The 18,200-nt window shown below is 39.4% G+C and overlaps 1 protein-coding gene across 3 annotated transcripts in view; it reads left to right on the forward strand.

Moving 5' to 3' along the window:
* Positions 1–18,200, forward strand: part of ERC2 (ELKS/RAB6-interacting/CAST family member 2) — a 996,367-nt gene that overhangs the window by 538,487 nt on the left and 439,680 nt on the right. For all 3 annotated transcript variants that reach the window (XM_070360622.1, XM_070360624.1, XM_070360623.1), the window contains exon 12: positions 5,335–5,470. In XM_070360622.1, the coding sequence (XP_070216723.1) occupies positions 5,335–5,470 (136 nt within the window). The remainder of the gene's footprint in view (positions 1–5,334; positions 5,471–18,200) is intronic.

Here is an 18,200-nt window from a genome sequence, read left to right on the forward strand (position 1 = left end):
CTCATGCCTTCAATCTTTCCCAGCATCAGGGTCTTTTCCAATGAATCAGTTCTTCGCATCAGGTGGCCAAAGTATTGAAGTTTCAGCTTCAGCATCAGTCCTTCCAGTGAACACCCAGGACTGATCTCCTTTAGGATGGACTGATTGGATCTCCTTGCAGTGCAAGGGACTCTCAAGAGTCTTCTCCATCACCACACAGTTCAAAAGCATCTGATGGACAGTTAGGCATTTATCAAATTTTCATTTTTACAAAACTACAAAAATTGTTGTACACGTGTATCTGTGCACACATGCAAGCATTTTTGTAGGCCACTTGCCTAGAAATGGGTTTGCTGGGGCAAAAGGTATGTACACTTCAGTGTATACTTACAAATTGGTTTCTAAAAATGCTTTTTAAATGACTCTTGTGACATATGACAGAGCTGGATTCCTGAATCCTCTCCAACAATGAATGTTATCAATTTAAAGATTTTGAGAGCAGGTAGATTAAAAAATGACAGACATTGTTTCTGCAGAGATTTTAAAAGAAGGAAGCTTTCTTTTAGTTTATATGCAAAAATACACATGCTCTTAGAAGAACATATGCTTCTCCTGGCCTATATTCTAGGCTATGTCATAATAGAGAACAGTTTCCTTTCCTTTGGGAAGAATGAAAAAGAAGAGAGATGCTAAGCCCTGAAAGTCTGATAAGTGGGAAAAAATTTGGTATTAAAGGTAGGAGAACTAAAAATCCTAAAAGTTTAAATAAATGAGATCTCACACCTGGTGAAAGTAATATTTACTTTGAGTGTCTGAGAAGGTGTAAGGTTTTTGAAAGTATTTCACATGGTTTCTAAATTCAAACATTATTATTGTATCAATTAGATATATATTAACATAGAGAAGTGACAATGACATCAATGCAAGCATTCATTCAATCAAATGAGTATTTTTGAAAGTATGATGCTCTCTCAACAGCAAGTTAGAGAATACTTTTATTTTAATTTGATGGACTATTTTAGTGAGAATAGCAGGATTCTGTCCTCTCTGACTTTCATTCCTTTTTTAAAAAATGTATTTTATTTGAGATAGAGTTAGTTCACAATGTTATATTAATTTCTGCTGTATAGCAAAGTTATTCAGTTATACATATACACACACACACACACACACACGCACATATTCCTTTTATGTTTTCTTTTCCATTATGGTTTATCATGGGATATTGAATATAGTTCCCTGTGCTATAAAAAGGACCTTGTTGTTTATCAATTCTCTATATAATAGTTGGCATCCGCTAATCCCAAACTGCCAGTCCACCCCTCCCCACCTCCCTCGTGGCAGCCATAAGTCTGTTCCTTATGTCTGCTAGTCTGTTTCTGTTTGATAGATCAGTTCATTCGTGTCATACTTTAGATTCCACATTTAAGTGATATTATAGGGTATAACAAATGTCTTTCTCTGTCTGACTGGCTATACTTAGTATGATAATCTCTAGGTTCACCCCTGTTGATGCAGATTACATTGTTCTATTCTTGTTTATGGCTGAGTAGTGTTCTGTTGTGTATGTGTTTGTGGACATGTGTGGTGTGTGTGTGTATATATATAGACTTTTAGATTTTTAGGTTGCTTCCAGGTCTTGGCTATTGTAAATGGGCAGTGAACTTTAGGGTGCATGTGTCTCTTCAAATTATAGTTTTCTCCGGATATACACCCAGGAGTGAGATTGGAGGATCAATGGCAACTCTAATTTTAGTTTTCCGAGGAACCTTCATAACGTTTTCCATAGTGACTGTACCAATTTCCATTCCTACTATCAGAGTAAGAGGATTCCCTTTTCACCACACACTCTCCAGCCTTTGTTATTTGTAGACATTTTAATGATGACCACTCTGACTGGTATAAGGTGTAGTTTTGGTTTGCATTTTTAACATCTTCTCTTATGCCTATTGGCCTTCTATCTATATGCTATCTTTGGAGAAATGTCAGACATTCATTCTTAATATGGTAGCCATTGTTGATCTTGAGACCTATTGGAATTTTAAAAGTGCTGACTTTTTAATTTTTAAAATTGATGTGACTTGCTTTATTAAACTGGTCAATTTAAGGTGAACACAGAAAGCTGACCCTATTACTGTACTCTCCCACTAACCTCTATTCACCACTGGATCCAATAACTGCTTTTTTGAAGAAACCTTGTGTCTTGAATATATTTTAATGATGTTTCCTTGCAGAAAAATTTCACTCCAAAAAAACCACATTTTTTTCTAGAACATGGAGTAGGTCAGTTTCTGGCAGGGCCTTGGCATGCCAGGGTGCCTAGTGGGTGGGAGTTTGGAAAGTGGGTGTCATTGACACTGTCCTCTGAGGCAGTACTGCCCGAGGGCTTTGTCATCTGCACCCCCAGGGACTCTACCTTCTCAAATTTAGAGACAGTTGAGATCTGTACTGAGTTTAGCCTGATTTATGCACTGTGAATTTACTCTTGCAGGTGGTAAAAGGACTGATAAGTCACTTCCAAATCTATATTCTTGGAAATGTCAAATTTATTGGTAGTAAAAATCACTATGATAATTCATTCCAGTGAGCTTCTGTGGGTACATTTACTCTTCTTCAAGGGATCTCAAATTTTTTAATTTCATGACTTCTCTACCTGCCTCCCTCTCTCTCCTCCTACCCTGAAAATGGCTGTTTCTGACCTGTGCTTCATGAACTTATGGCTTCCCTAAGGGGCACCTGGAAGAGAGAGTGTCTAGTAGATGAGGTGCTGATTACCTGTTCCCACCCCACCCCACTCCTTATCTCAATCCTACCTCTGGCAGAGCAATTTTTCCTTCCACTTTTAACTTTCAAGGAAACTTTCAGTCTAAGAAAGACTTCTACCCATAGAAATACATTTGAAAATCATAGCACTCCTGTCAAGGAGTTTGCATACTGTATATGTATCTCTTGATGTTCACGTGTACAGAGACAGGATGGTCATTTTTATCACCTTACTCTGCACTGATCTATTAGGCCCAAATCCTAAGCAGTGCCGTTCAAAACCCAACCTTTCTAATCACTGGAGTCCTAAGTAAGTCAGTATTTGAAGGAATGCTTGGAGAATTTGATGATCGGCCTCCATCACAGAGTCCAAACTTTAGTTTCTCTTTTTTCCTAGCTACTCATTCTTAATTTAGGAAAGCTTTCAGGGATTTGTGGATTTTGAAATTTTTTTTTTCTTTTTGGATTGAAAAAACCACTGCAGTATCCCAGGAGATAAGGTCTAATATGTTCAAACTGCTTCAAGAACTATGTAGGAATTTTTTAACAGTGCAAATGATGTTTGTAATAATAATCTATTGTATTTAACCCTGGTACTTGCAGGGGAAATATTTAGCAATTAGTTCTATATAAGTGTGGAATTTAAAGTAATAAAAAGAAGTATTTGGTTATAAAGATGTTCTCTAATTGAACAGTCTCACTAGTGTTATGGACCTCTCCATCGCATTCTGTTACTGATCTTACTTACTATGCAACAAGAAAATGTGCTTCCCCTGGCTTAGTGTGAACTTTAGAACCTCTATATTCTTGTTCAATTAGGAAGCAACCTAATAACACCTACATAGTAACCAAAAGACAGTCTTCTAAAAGTAGATTAGTGTGTACACTTAGTTCATAGCTTCATAGGTATATAATACTATATCACTAAAACTGAGAAATATCAGTGATTATCCAGTCCAAATAATGAGTAACAGAATGGTTATTCCACCTCACCTTTTATCCCCTTAATAGGTGCCACCAGGAGTATTTAAATCACTGCTTCAGTTGGTTCTGTAAATATTTGTAAAGAGCCAAAGTGTTCAGAATATTTTTATTAGCAAGATTTCTAATAGATTTCTCAGCTTAATAAACAATTCTCTTGAACTTTATTTTCTTGGCATTGGAGGGTGTAGGGGAGTATATAATTTCATAAGGACTAGAAATAAGGGTTTCTTTTTGAGTTTGCTACCACCTGGTTATTGTTTCATCTGGACATGTTTGCTGTTTATCATCTAATTCTCATCTCATCCATAAGTTTGCAAGAGCAGTGGTACTCAATACCCTTCTGTTGGGAGTCAGGGCTCAGTAACAGTGGCTGACTCAGCAGTGCTGGGAAGAGGTCACAGAAGGATTACTGGGGACCCCCAGGTGACTCTGCTCCAGGGCTCTCCTCTTCTGGAATCACTGCTCCTGAGCGCTCTGTACTGCCCTCCTGTCTCCTCATGTGTTGGATTAGATTTATGGGAGCTGCTGTCGACATGGTTGCCTAAATCTGTGGAATGTTTTGCTAAACGCTGCTGGTGAAATAGTCCACATGAAGTCTGTAACTCCCTCCAACATACACACCTTTTTTTTTTTTAAGAAAACTGTCTTCTATCCTTAGTCTTTTATTCACTTGATTGCTTTATGATTTTTCACTTTGAAATCCTATAGATTCATTAAGAACTTTTATTCCAACCACTCAGGCTTTATTTAACATGGTGATTAGCCAAAGTGTTACTCTGCTTGAGCTACGTGATGACAGTGTATTTGATTGGAGCCTTGTAATTATTATTTTAAAGTCAAAGTAATAGATTATGATTTCAAAATAGGAACATGATCCAAAAGAATAATAGTAATTAGAACAGCAACCACTTAGAAGAAGGTAAATGCCCCCATCACAGACCACAGGGCCCTCTGTGTGGCCTGAGTCCCACCTACCTTTGCAGTTCCATTTCCTATCTCACTTCTTTCCCAACCCTGTACCTTCCTACACCCTGTCCCCCCACCTTGCCTGGACTAGCTTCACTGTACCCTTCCAGTTGATTGAAGTAACTGGGTTGTTTCCTGCCTTGGGAATAACACCTGCTGTTCTTTCTACCTAAGGGGCTCCTCCACTAGTGTCTCCTGGGTGGGATCCTTTGAGTCTCACCCATAGTCTTGTTTCCTTAGGAGGTTTCCCTGACCACAGTGACTGAAGTCATTCCCCCACCATACTGCTTGTCCACATATAATCACATCATCATCTCTCATAGCACGCTATTTATTTCCTTCAACATATGGAAACCCAAGTTGTGTGTTCTTGGTACTTGTCTGTCTCCCCCCAGGACTTCTAGCTCCATGAGGAGGGTGAAGACTATACCTGTCCCGTTCACCACAGCAGCCTCACTGCCATTCTGGCACCTGGTGTTAAGTGGGTGCTCCAGAAATATTTGTGGTTGAATGAATGGAATGTTTTGACGTCCTAAATTTTCCTGAACACATATCAAAATATTCTATACTGGGCACTTCTATTACGATAACACATTATCTTCCAATGGCTGAATTTAACCAAGCTGTGCTGACTTTTCTCAGGCATATGAAGGATCAGAACAAGAAGGTGGCCAACCTGAAGCACAATCAACAGTTGGAAAAAAAGAAGAATGCCCAGTTACTGGAAGAAGTCCGCAGGCGAGAGGATAGCATGGCTGACAACTCTCAGCATTTGCAGGTGAGTCTAGCCTTCTCCTCTTAACCCTTAAATAATTGGAGATCAATTCCCTCCAAAATATACTCCTTGCTGTGGGAAAGCATGCATGGAAATGGTGGACGTACCTTTGCTCTAAGTCCCGCACTAACCATGTACTCCCAGGGAACCCAGTGGGTCTTTCTGAGTACAGAGCAAAATAGTGCCCAAGAAAGGCAGGTTATGGTGGAACTTGCTCAATCTGCACACAGTCTCTTGGTTCCTGTGCCTCACCTTAAAAGGTAAGGGCTGCGGTTATAGAGTTGGCAAGAAGCTTGAAACAGAAACGTCTTCCTTTTAGAATTATATTGAACTTGTTTTGGTGTCAGGAGTGAAATGTATGGGTGTTATCACAGAAGGTATTTGGAAGAGGATGCATCAAACTGATTTCAGACATTTTACAGAACTGGTTTTGTTTTGTTCAAAACTCCAAGGCTCTGATCATTATTCTGTCTTTTCTGTGGAATATAGTTATCTCTGAATGGATGGCCCTATCTCAGAAACCAACTGGCCGACTGAAAACACCAATTTTTCCTCATTAGCCATCCCTATTTTTGGCGAAAGAGCTCTCCCCATGTGCTCAATAAAACATTCAAGCTAAAACAGGGCATTTGCTTTGAAGTTCCTTTATTTATTCCAGTGTGCCTTTAAACAGAGCAGTTCAAGTTCGAGTTGGCCGGAGTTCATGTTAGATTCTGCTTATTAATTAGTGTCTTTCTCTAGTTATATATTAGGTTTCCTCCTTGGAGATTGAAGAAGTTAGATAATTTCAGAATGTACTCATAATTCTCTTTTTTAATTGACCGAAAGAGAAATAAGTAATTATTCCAGAGTAGGAAATACAAGGAAATGTCTTGCATAGAACATGTCACAAGGTGGTTACATAGTCAATATTAGTTTCTTTTTTCTCTGTATTCTGGAGGTGCCCTGATGATGTCAATCAAACTCCTTTACATTGATGCCTGATTTGAGTATCATGATGGTAGCATCAAGTCCTTTTTTCCCTCCTGGGATCATCTTTGGATGGACTAGTAGTTTATTTCAATCCATGGCTTCCTCAGTGTTTTTGAGAAATCAGTCTCGGGGTTTTTTGAGAAATCAGTCTCCCATGAATCATATGAGATGTTATATTAGAACCTACAAATTGAGATCATAACTAAAAGTTGCAGAACTATATTGCCTTGTCAGACGTGTATTCTTATTCATGCCTTAGAGTAATGTTGGTGATTTTATATATGGTAATACTAGAGTCTCAGAAAAGGTATGAAGTAGCATCCTAGTAAGTGGTAGACATGGAACTGACTTCAAGTTTTCCTGCCTTCAAGAAACAAATGGAGAGGAACAATAGCAGTAGTGGATCCCATTTATTAACTTTTCAGTATGCTGTGTATTGTGCTGTCTTTGGTTCTGTCAGCTGGGTTTGTTGGGACTCTTATTTCCAAGTCATAGGAACACAACAAGTTGAACTAAGAAGAAAAAAGGGACTCTGTTGGCTCAGTAAACTGAAAATTCCAGGAATAGACCCCAGATCTTATAACATGAAGGTATTCACACAATAGCATCAGGAATCTGTCTTCGTTCTACTCACAGGCGTGCTCTACTCTTGGTTGCCTTGATTCTCAGGAAGGCTGTTCCGCAGTGATGCCAACTATGGCTACCAGCATTCAGTCTACATTGTACAAGTGCAGTCACCCCAGGGGGAGGAGAAAGGTTCTTTCTGAGGAGTTCTGGCAGGAATCCGAAGGCAGATAGAATGAATAAATTGGCCAGGCCATGATCAACTTATATGGTTACCTGGAGTCTAGAGAAAAAGGGTTAACCTCACCCAAGTCACATGGTCTGAGACTGAGGACAAGATATCCCTCACACAAAAGAGGGTTCTGCTCAGAAGGGATGCTGGGCAGATAAAATCACAGAGATCCATTATAACCATAGTATGGGGTAGATTAACTGTTATCCCATTTGATATATGAGAAGGAGGAGGAGGCCCCAAATTATTCAGCTAGTAAGTGGCAGAGTTGGGACACAAATCCAGATCTGACTGTCTTCAAGTAGTGAGAGTTCTAATTAAGAAAGGAAGGCAAAAAAAAAAAACAAACAACAACCTGTGGAGTGGCAGAGAGACTTCATGGAACAGTGGGATTGGAGCTAAGTTTGACATGGAAGGGATGGAGCAGTAGGGCAGGCTCACCAAGCAGGAGAGCTATCAGAGAATGTACAGAGGTTGCATAGCACAAAACATAACAAACCAGTTGGTCATGGTGACACAGAGATTAAGTGTTGTTATTATCTTCCTTAACTGACTCTGGAGCTAGAATGCCTAGGTTTCAAGCTTCCAAATTTACCAGCTGAATGTTCTTAGCAGGTTATTTCCCTGAGCCTCAGTTTTTCATCTGTAAAATGGGTATGATCATTGCACCTACTCCAGAGTTACTGTGAGGACTAAAGAGTCAGTGCACGTAAAGAATTTAGAACTGTGCTTGGCACAAGATGTGCTCAAAATAAGTGTTAGCGATTGACTGTTTTTATATTGGGTTGGTCAGAAAGTTCATTCAAGTTTTTCCATAAGAGGTTATGAAACATTAGAAGCATTTTTTAGAATATGTATTATGTGTGGGTATTTGTGCAGTTCTGCTGATATGTGTTGAGCATCAAAGTTTCTGTTTTTTTCTATATATATAGTAATTTTTTTCTTTTCTAAGCACATGTCTAGTTATGGAAATTAATGTCTTGTTTTGGCCCATGAACTTTTGTATAGCAATATTTTCATAAGGGCCTTGATAACTACCTCATAGGCATATTCATAAAAGATAGCATGGTCTGGAATTGCTTAGTTGCATTCCTGACCACCCCAAATAAAGGAAAGCATTTGAAATGCAATAAAAAGTAATCACGATTAATTTTGATGAAAATGTCTCTGGTTAAGGTTAATAGAGAGTGAAACTCCCACTTTCCTGGATTGTGAAGCAGATGTACTCAGATGCAGTAATTACTGCCTTCTGAAGACAGAACTTTTCTTTCTGGGGGCACTTGATTTTTTAGTTTTACTGTTGTTTTAGGTACTTCCTGTTTATAAGTTAGCCTGCTAATCCCTTAAAGTTTCAGTCAGTTGATATCTGGTTTCGAAGGCTGGTTGGTTGATTGGTTGGTAGATGTAAGTTTGGCACCTACTAAATTTGACTGTGGCTCAGATCATGAACTCCTTATTGCCAAATTTAAACTTAAATTGAAGAAAGTAGGGAAAGCCACTAGACTGACCATTCAGGTATGACCTAAATCAAATTCCTTATGATTATACACTGGAAGTGAGAAATAGATTTAAGGGACTAGATCTGATAGATAGAGTGCCTGATGAACTATGGTTGGAGGTTTGTGACATTGTACAGGAGACAGGGATCAAGACCATCCCCATGGAAAAGAAATGCAAAAAAGCAAAATGGCTGTCTGGGGAGGTCTTACAAATAGCTGTGAAAAGAAGAGAAGTGAAAAGCAAAGGAGAAAAGGAAAGATATAAGCATCTGAATGCAGAGTTCCAGAGAATAACAAGGAGAGATAAGAAAGCCTTCCTCAGTGATCAAAGCAAAGAAATAGAGGAAAACAGCAGAATGGGAAAGACTAGAGATCTCTTCAAGAAAATTAGAGATACCAAGGGAACATTTCTTGCAAAGATGGGCTCAATAAAGGACAGAAATGGTATGGACCTAACAGAAGCAGAAGATATTAAGAAGAGGTAGCAAGATATGCAGAAGAACTGTACAAAAAAGATCTTCATGACCCAGATAATCACGGTGGTGTGATCACTGACCTAGAGCTAGACATCCTGGAATGTGAAGTCAAGTGGGCCTTAGAAAGCATCACTACGAACAAAGCTAGTGGAGGTGATGGAATTCCAGTTGAGCTATTTCAAATCCTGAAAGATGATGCTGTGAAAGTGCTGCACTAAATATGCCACCAAATTTGGACAACTCAGCAGTGGCCACAGGACTGGAAAAGGTCAGTTTTCATTCCAATTCAAAGAAAGGCAATGCCAAAGAATGCTCAAACTACCACACGATTGCACTCATCTCACACGCCAGTAAAGTCATGCTCAAAATTCTCCAAGCCAGGCTTTAGCAATACGTGAACCGTGAAGTTCCTGGTGTTCAAGCTGGTTTTAGAAAAGGCAGAAGAACCAGAGATCAAATTGCCAACTGCTGGATCATGGAAAAAGCAAGAGAGTTCCAGAAAAACATCTATTTCTGCTTTATTGACTATGCCAAAGCCTTTTACTGTGTGGATCACAATAAACTGTGGAAAATTCTGAAAGAGATGGGAATATCAGACCACCTGACCTGCCTCTTGAGAAACCTGTATGCAGGTCAGGAAGCAACAGTTAGAACTGGACATGGAACAACAGACTGGTTCCAAATAGGAAAAGGAGTACGTCAAGGCTGTATATCGTCACCTTGCTTATTTAACTTATATGCAGAGTACATCATGAGAAACACTGGGCTGGAGGAAGCACAAGCTGGAATCAAGATTTCTGGGAGAAATATCAATAACTTCAGATATGCAGATGACACCACCCTTATGGCAGAAAGTGAAAAGGAATTAAAAAGCCTCTTGATGAAAGTGAAAGTGGAGAGTGAAAAAGTTGGCTTAAAGCTCAACATTCAGAAAACTAAGATCATGGCATCTATCCCATCACTTCATGGCAAATAGATGGGGAAACAGTGGAAACAGTGTCAGACTTTATTTTGGGGGGCTCCAAAATCACTGCAGATGGTGATTGCAGCCATGAAATTAAAAGACGCTTACTCCTTGGAAGGAAAGTTATGATCAATCTAGACAGCATATTGAAAAGCAGAGACATTACTTTGCCAACAAAGGTCCATCTAGTCAAGGCTATGGTTTTTCCAGTGGTCACGTATGGATGTGAGAGTTGGACTGTGAAGAAAACTGAGGGCCGAAGAATTGATGCTTTTGCACTGTGGTATTGGAGAAGAGTCTTGAGAGTCCCTTGGACTGCAAGGAGATCCAACTAGTCCATCCTAAAGTAGATCAGTCCTGGGTGTTCTTTGGAAGGAATGATGCTAAAGCTGAAACTCCAGTACTTTGGCCACCTCATGCGAAGAGTTGACTCATTGGAAAAGACTCTGATGCTGGGAGGGATTGGGGGCAGGGGAAGGGGACGACAGAGGATGAGATGGCTGGATGGCATCACCGACTCGATGGACTTGAGTCTGAGTGAACTCCGGGAGTTGGTGATGGACAGGGAGGCCTGGCGTGCTGCGATTCATGGGGTTGCAAAGAGTCGGACACGACTGAGCGACTGAACTGAACTGAAACTTGACTTATTCTACACCAGCATTTTGTAATGTTTCAACACCCTGACTTCATGATTTTGACGAACCAAATAGGTATTATATCCAGGAAAATCTTAGATAAAAGCGCTGCCTGCAACAGTAATAGCTGTTGGATCAGACTCCAAAGAGAGATCGAAGAGATTCATCCAGTTGGTATGAAAATTGGAGACAAATTTTAATGTAGATAAAGTGACCATGTTATTTATTATCCAAACTAGTATAGAAGCAAAAACTGGACCATTTCAGTCAAACCTAAAAATGCAGTCATATTAAGAAAGATTTTACAAACTCACCCTTCTTTAGTTCCTAAGTTTATAGTTTTATGGCAGGAATTGCAGGCTCAAGTGCCTTCAGGGTCTAGATTATTAATGTAAATAAGAAACAGGTTTGCATGTAAGAAAATTTATGATGTCTGGGTCTTTCGGCCTTTTTTTTTTTTTTTGGTAGAGATGTATCAGTTAGCAAGTGCTACAATAATGCTGTGTAGCAAATCACCCCCAAATCACCCCCCTCAATGACTTTAAAGCACCAATAGTTATTCTCACAGATTTTTAGGTAGACAAAGCAGCTCAGCTGCTCCAGAGTGAACTAGGGTGGGTACGTCTATTGCTCACTCAGGTCTGTGAGTGGCTGGACAGCTCTCTTCCATATGGTTTTGTTCTGATACTCAGGCTGAAGGGGCATCAGTAACCAAGGAAAACTTTCTATGACAGTAGCAGAGACACAAGACAGAAACCCAAAAGGTGCTATGTCTCATAAGGCCTAGTCTTAAACTAACACTGATTTTTCACCCCACTTCAAGGCACATGGTTAAGCTAATAGTCAAGGTTTGGTGATCTACCCTCTGTCCAAGAAGAGAACATTGTAAAGAAATGGATATAAGGAAGGGTGAAGAATTGAGACCAGTCATTCAGTCTGTTAAAAAGAGATAATGTTTGGAAAAATATTTCTCTATTATAAGAAAAACAATAACATAAATATAATGAAAAATTGCAGCTGCAATAGCTTTAGTCTATGGATGAAATTGAGAGTGGCAGAGACTGTAGGGAACTCCAGAACTCATGCCTCATTAAAAGAAGTTGGGACCACGAAACTTTGGCTAAATTGATATTGCCATTAGAGTGGGTTAGGTTTGAGGGACCTTCTGATTGCCATAAAAATGTAAAATCTTATGTGAAATCCATGAATTTTAGAAAATCGATTCACTTTTTTAAAGCACTCTGTGGGTCCAGTGAAGCACATGTGCTGGTGAATTGAGTGTCGGTTTTTAGCCTCTGCTGCACAGCCTCATGCTCTGATCCTGCTGGTTTCATGTGGTATAAGTAGAGATTAAGAATGTACACTATCTAGCTCAGCCTGACCCATTGAAGAGAGATGGCAGTTTAGTGTATTTATGGTTTTTTTCCCTTTTTGTTGTTATTGGAAAATACCTTGAGTGGCTTAAATTATTGTTCCTCAGAGGAGATACCCACAATATATAGGAATAGAGAGTATTCTTAAAGTTCTAAAAAAAAAAAAATTTTTTTTTTTTGAGAATTGGCAAAGAGGGCAGGAAGGGAGAGATAAAGAGCCATGGAGTTGAACTGTCCAGTATTAAAATAGTGGCCCTTACTATTTTTAGCACAGGACCTTGAGCAAGGCAGAATCTCTCTGGCTCTCACTTTTTTCATCTGTAAATGGGGATTACACTCTGTGGCTCCATGGGTGGGTTAAATAAGATGAGGTTTATGAAAGAGCCTAGCAGAGTACCTGGTCTATGTGAGGTTCAGTTATTAGAGCTTTCTCCCGGAGAGACTGATAATGAGCTTTTAAATATAGAAGACAGTGACCAATGGGAGTATCACGCAACAAATCCTTTGCAACTATTTTATGCTGATGAGTAATACAGATATAGAGAACACACCAGTAAATGAAAGTTTCCAATAAAGCATTAAAAAAACATTTTGGGCACAAAGGAGGAAAAATTAAAACATTTTTCAAGTTTATGTTGAATTGTCTGTGAAAGTAAGATGTGAAAGATCGTGATTTTCTTGTATAATTCTCTAGAACTGTTCCCCAGGACACAGATTATGGAGCATAATATTTATGTCTGGCCTTGGGGCTTTGGGCTTCTGTGTGTCCCACTAGAGCCCACATGGACATTTTTCAACAAGGTGTTTTGCCGGAGATTCCCACTAAATCGTCATTACCAGAATGGGATGCATTTCCCACCCACCCCTCCGCCCACAACTTCTGGTTATTTCTTGCTGAGTAAATATGCCAATTTGAAATCCCAGTGGACATCTTTGTAGATTTTGGCTTCATTTTCCCTATGCAGCTTATTGAGTTAATGAAGTAACATTCTAAGAAATACACACGCCAATATTTTATGTTCCTTTTCTGTTGTATGTCTGCAGAATTCTCTTCAATTTATTGCCTGAAAACTAAAGTCTGTTCTTGTATGCTTCCGTTTCCAAATTATAGGTTCCCAGGGAACTGTAAAGTTTCTTCTCTGCCAGTGGTTAAACCCAAGTGTGATCAGTTTAAAAAGCAAATGAATGTTCCCATTTATTCTTGTCCTTTTAGTAAAATTCTAAAAAATAAATAAAAAACCTAGAAAGACAATTTTATTTTTCTGTCTGTGCAATTCTGTGCAGCCATATCTTTTTTCCAATGAGACTTCTTTACTTTGCTCCTCCAATTAGAATTGGAATCAGCTCACAGAGGAAGTGTAGCAAACAACATAAACCTTAGAAATGCGTAACTTTTAGCAAAACATATAGTTCATATGAAGTTCCCAAGCTTTGCTAAGATTCCACCCTCCCCACCCCACCCCCCACCCCCCCCACCCCCCGCAGAGGGACGTGTGTGTTGTAAGCAGCAATTTTTAAGCCTCATATCTATATGTTCATCTCTCTAAGTCAGTGAGTTAAGTTCAATTCTCTAAGCTTAAAATTGTTACTCTGACTGTGATCTATGTTCATGTGTTATGGTACACTTCTAAGTACTGCCATTAGAAGAAACCTGACCAGCAGAGTTAAGAGATTCATCATTGTCAAAATACGATTATTTAGTTCCTAGTTTTTCATGGCTGTTCCAAATGCATGGTGTAGAGTGATTTAGGAAAGCTCCATTTCAGCTGTCTTGTTCAACATATGGAAAGATGAAAAAAGTCATCCTAAGATAGGTTTAAAAGGAAAACCCACATTTGTTCAAATTTTCATTAGAACTTAACATGATTTTTTTAATACTATGAGTTGCTTTATTTCTTTTGTCTTGTAATTTTCTACCTTGATGGGTAGAGATGGGGAAGTTCCATTAAGTTGTGGATGAATTCCATCGCGTTGTTGAAATGTGGACTGAGCTTCGTCCAACATTTCCAGACTCTGTTCAGGGTTTCAGACGATGAAAAATACTCAAGTATTTGCAAGTCTGTGGAGGACACAGAATATTGGCCAGGGGACTCAGGGTTAGTACAGAAGTGCTTTCTTTTCTTGGGGATTTATTTTGACATTTGTTTTTCTTTCACACTGTAATCCCCCACGAGCCAAAAAATGACTTTTGTTGTAGCAGGTCCCTGCAGGCATTCTCAGAAAATCTTATTTGACAATCACTTTCTAGTAGCCTTGAGTTGAAGTTGTTCCTCTTTGTAGTAACTCATAGACTGTCAGGGGTGACAAGGCATCCTGTGCAATGTATTTGGGAGCTCACCGTTTCTTACACTGTTCCAAGAAGCTAAGTGAAATCATGTAAATAAAACTGTTGTATGTGGAGTTTTCTTCTTTCCTCCCAATAAGGTATTACTTGTTTTTCCAAATGTGCAGTAACTTGCATATTTCTTCTGAGAAACGTCTTCAGCTTTTTTCTGAGGATTTGTGACCTAATCCTCCACTTCATATAGCCCCTCTGTACAAACAGAGTATATTTCTATGGAAAAGAGAGGTTTACCCTTAATCAAGTGTTGCCTAATCTACCTACTAAATTACCCCTTGGAGACAAAGTGGGGTTCACTATTCTTTGCTGCAGAGTTTTCACGTTTCAATCCATTAGTGCCTCTCCAGCAGTCCTCAGCAAAGTGGATGTTTTTCAGGGTCAGAAGATCCTGCTGAATGAAATATAATGTATCTGTCACATGAAATCACTGTTATTATGGAAGTAGAGTCTTGAATGCTCTGGATAACTGGGCTTGAGGGGTAATGGGGGCTGGAAAAAGGAGTCTTCCTAAAATATGTTAATCTTATTCACTTTGATGGAAGTTACTTAGGATGATTAGAGTTCTTTTTAAAATATTATCTCTTTTTTGTGTCTTTGGTCCCTGAAATACAAATTGATAAGGGGAAGGTAACATGCATCCTACTGTAATCTCCAGAGAGAATTAGAGATAGATGTGCTAAAGGGAAGAGTATGCTTCGCTTCTAGGGAGAGGGGAGGCTTTGCTTTATAGAGTCTGCTTTTTTTATATATGTTTGTTTGTTTATGTATTTGGCTGTGCCGAGTCTTGGTTGCGGCATACAGAATCTTCGATTTTCATTGTGGCATGCAGGATCTTTAATTGCGCCCTGTAGGATCAAGTTCCTTGACCAAGGATCAAACCTGGGTTCCTGCATCCTTTCTGCAAAGATCAAACTAAGACTTCCAGAGTCTTAGTCACTGGACCACCAGAAAAGTCCTGTGTTTACCTTTAAATTTGACCTCCGGGTTTATTTTGAGGTGAGGTTTGGGCTGTAAACTGGAGACATCATTTTTATATGTTTGTTAAAATTACTGCAGATGATCAGTTTAGCCAATAATAACAGTGCACCTCAGCTAGAGCCCAGTGTGCTTCTCCAAGCGCTTTCATGGGATGGTCCTCCTTTCCCAGGTGAAAGTTTGTGAACTAGAAACCATGCTTTAAAAGCCCCTGAGAAATGAGACCTTTAACGTATGTACTTAGGATCATCTGTATATGTTCCTTCTCCTCTGCTTGAGTCCGTTGCATGTGCAGTATAATTTTCAAAGTAGAACACAATGAAGGCATTACTAAAGGACCTACACTTTGAAGGCACGGGGACTGAAAGGAGAAAAAAGTTTTGAGAGCAAACTCTTATTATTTTTTCAAAAGTAAAATTTACATAACAATGCACATACATGGGATTCTGGGGTTTGGTTGTTCCTAGGGGGCAGTTGTGTTCAACATGTGTCAAAAGAGCCAGTCCAGTTAAACTGGTTCTTCCTGGTCAGGGTAATTATGGCAGGTTTACCCTAAGATATGGCTACCAGAGGTTAGTCTTGGGGCACCTGCAAATCACAGTGTGTGTCACCCTGACATCAATAACCTCTTTCTAAAAGATGCTGGCATTTCAGCACATTGCTGGCCAGCGTGGAGATCTGGGCATGGCTAATTTAAAAAAAATATTAGGTTTGACTTATGGCTTGTCCAGAGCATTGCTAAGCTGTATGTTCTAACACTCCAGATTATGGAAATGACAGTCAATGGCATGGGCAATGATTTAGATGGAAATCTTGCAAAAAGAAAGTACAACTCTAAAATCTTGTTCCTACTCACTTAATAGTCTCTCCTGTGATACCCGTTTGGAAAGTTGGTAATTTAGATTTATGACACTTTTAATTTCTTCTCTGCTATTACACCTTCCCTCTACATCTTATTTATGTTACTTGTTTAAAAATAAAAACAAAAAACAAAACCCCTGCAAGGTTAAGCAATCATGAGTTTTTCTAACTAGAACTAGGACCATACAAGCCACCTGTTTTGCTAATGAGGGAAGTAAGGGGCCCAGCAAAGGCAAATGACCTACCCCCAGGAGTCAATAGCCAAAGGGAGACCAGATCCCATGCCTTCTGCATTCTTGTCCAGTGCTGTTTGTGTAGCCCTCTGGTTCCAGAAGATACATCTGCCTTCAGTAGGATTTGAACCATTAACCCAAAAGTCCAAAGATTAGGCCTGTGCTTTCTCAGTGTTGGATTTTAGATATACTATCTAAGATGACATAAAATTACCCCTCACAATAAACTAAGCTTTATGTGTATTTTGTAAACAAGATATTCTATCATCTCCTATTCTCTCATGTTTTTAAAATTAGAGTAAATTAATAAGTGGCAAAGTGGGAAACTGCTATGAGTATCGTCTATGAAGCTTAGGACTCTTTAGATGATAAATAAAAATTGATTTAAGTTTTTCTATCTTTGTCACTTTTTCTCTTTTACAGAAGCTGAAAGTGAAAAGTGAAAGTGTTAGTTGTTCAGTAGTGTTCCACTCTGTGACCCCGTGGCTCCTCTCCTCTGTCCTTGGAATTCTTTAGGCAAGATTCCTGGAGTGGGTTGCCATTCCTTTCTCCAGATCTTCCCTACACAGGAATCTAACCAGGGTCTCCTGCATTACAGACAAATTATTGTTTGAACCACCAGGGAAGCCCTTTGTAGAGTCTGGTCACCCATAAAGAAATGCACGAAGTCTCTTGTCATGGAAAACAAGTGTGAATTGCTTAGAGAGTTCAACAATAACAATGAGAACTGCTACTTTTTATTGAGCAATGAACTAGGTCAAGAATAAAGTCTTTGGTTGAGTTCCTTGGGAAATGTAGAGTCTGAGATTAATATGCGCGAGGTTGGTTGGGAGTGCTCTCAGGAAGGAAAGCCTGACTGAGCACAGGAAGAAACTGAACTGTAATTGCAGCAAAGGCCTCAGCAGTTCCCATCAGTTGCTCTGGAATTGGGGTGACCTTTTGAATGGAGTTGAGCCCAGTTGAGATGAGGGGGCTGGGCCATTGTAACCCCTCATCAACAACCAATGATGCAACCCACCCCGGGGATGGTAAGGAGGTTCTCAGGGCAGGCACATCCCTGGCAGCTGGCAAGTGAGTGCCTTGGTCTTGGAGAGGAATCCGGGCAGTGCACCACTGCATCTACAGCAGACATCCAGTATGGATATTGCACTGTCCCCTTTGACACCCATAGCAGATGCACACATCTGATCTCAGGACTGTTTTGTGTACCCAGCTTCATAATTTTTTCAATACATGCAGCTGTTAAAAAAAACCAATCCTAGTTGACCAAATTGCTCTGTATACACATTGACTTGTTTACTCTTCCCAACGAACAAATCATGTTACAAGTATCTTTGAAGCAGTTTTTACAAATGAGAAGATTGAGACTGGGAGATTTTAAACAAGAGTAAGAGCTGGCATTTTTTTTCCTCAGGTCTCAACTGCAGTAACTATAGCCACAGTGAAAATAGTGGTAACACTATTCCAAAAACAGATAGAAAAGTTAGATGACATAAACTTGGGTAAGGAGGCTTCACTTGGATTTATAGATTATTGGTTTATCTTCTTTTAATTAATGGCATAGACTTCAGTTCAGTCACTCATTCGTGTCCAATTCTTTGTGACCCC

The sequence above is a fragment of the Bos mutus genome, chromosome 22 (genome assembly GCF_027580195.1).
Source record: "Bos mutus isolate GX-2022 chromosome 22, NWIPB_WYAK_1.1, whole genome shotgun sequence".
NCBI classification, from domain to species: domain Eukaryota; kingdom Metazoa; phylum Chordata; class Mammalia; order Artiodactyla; family Bovidae; genus Bos; species Bos mutus.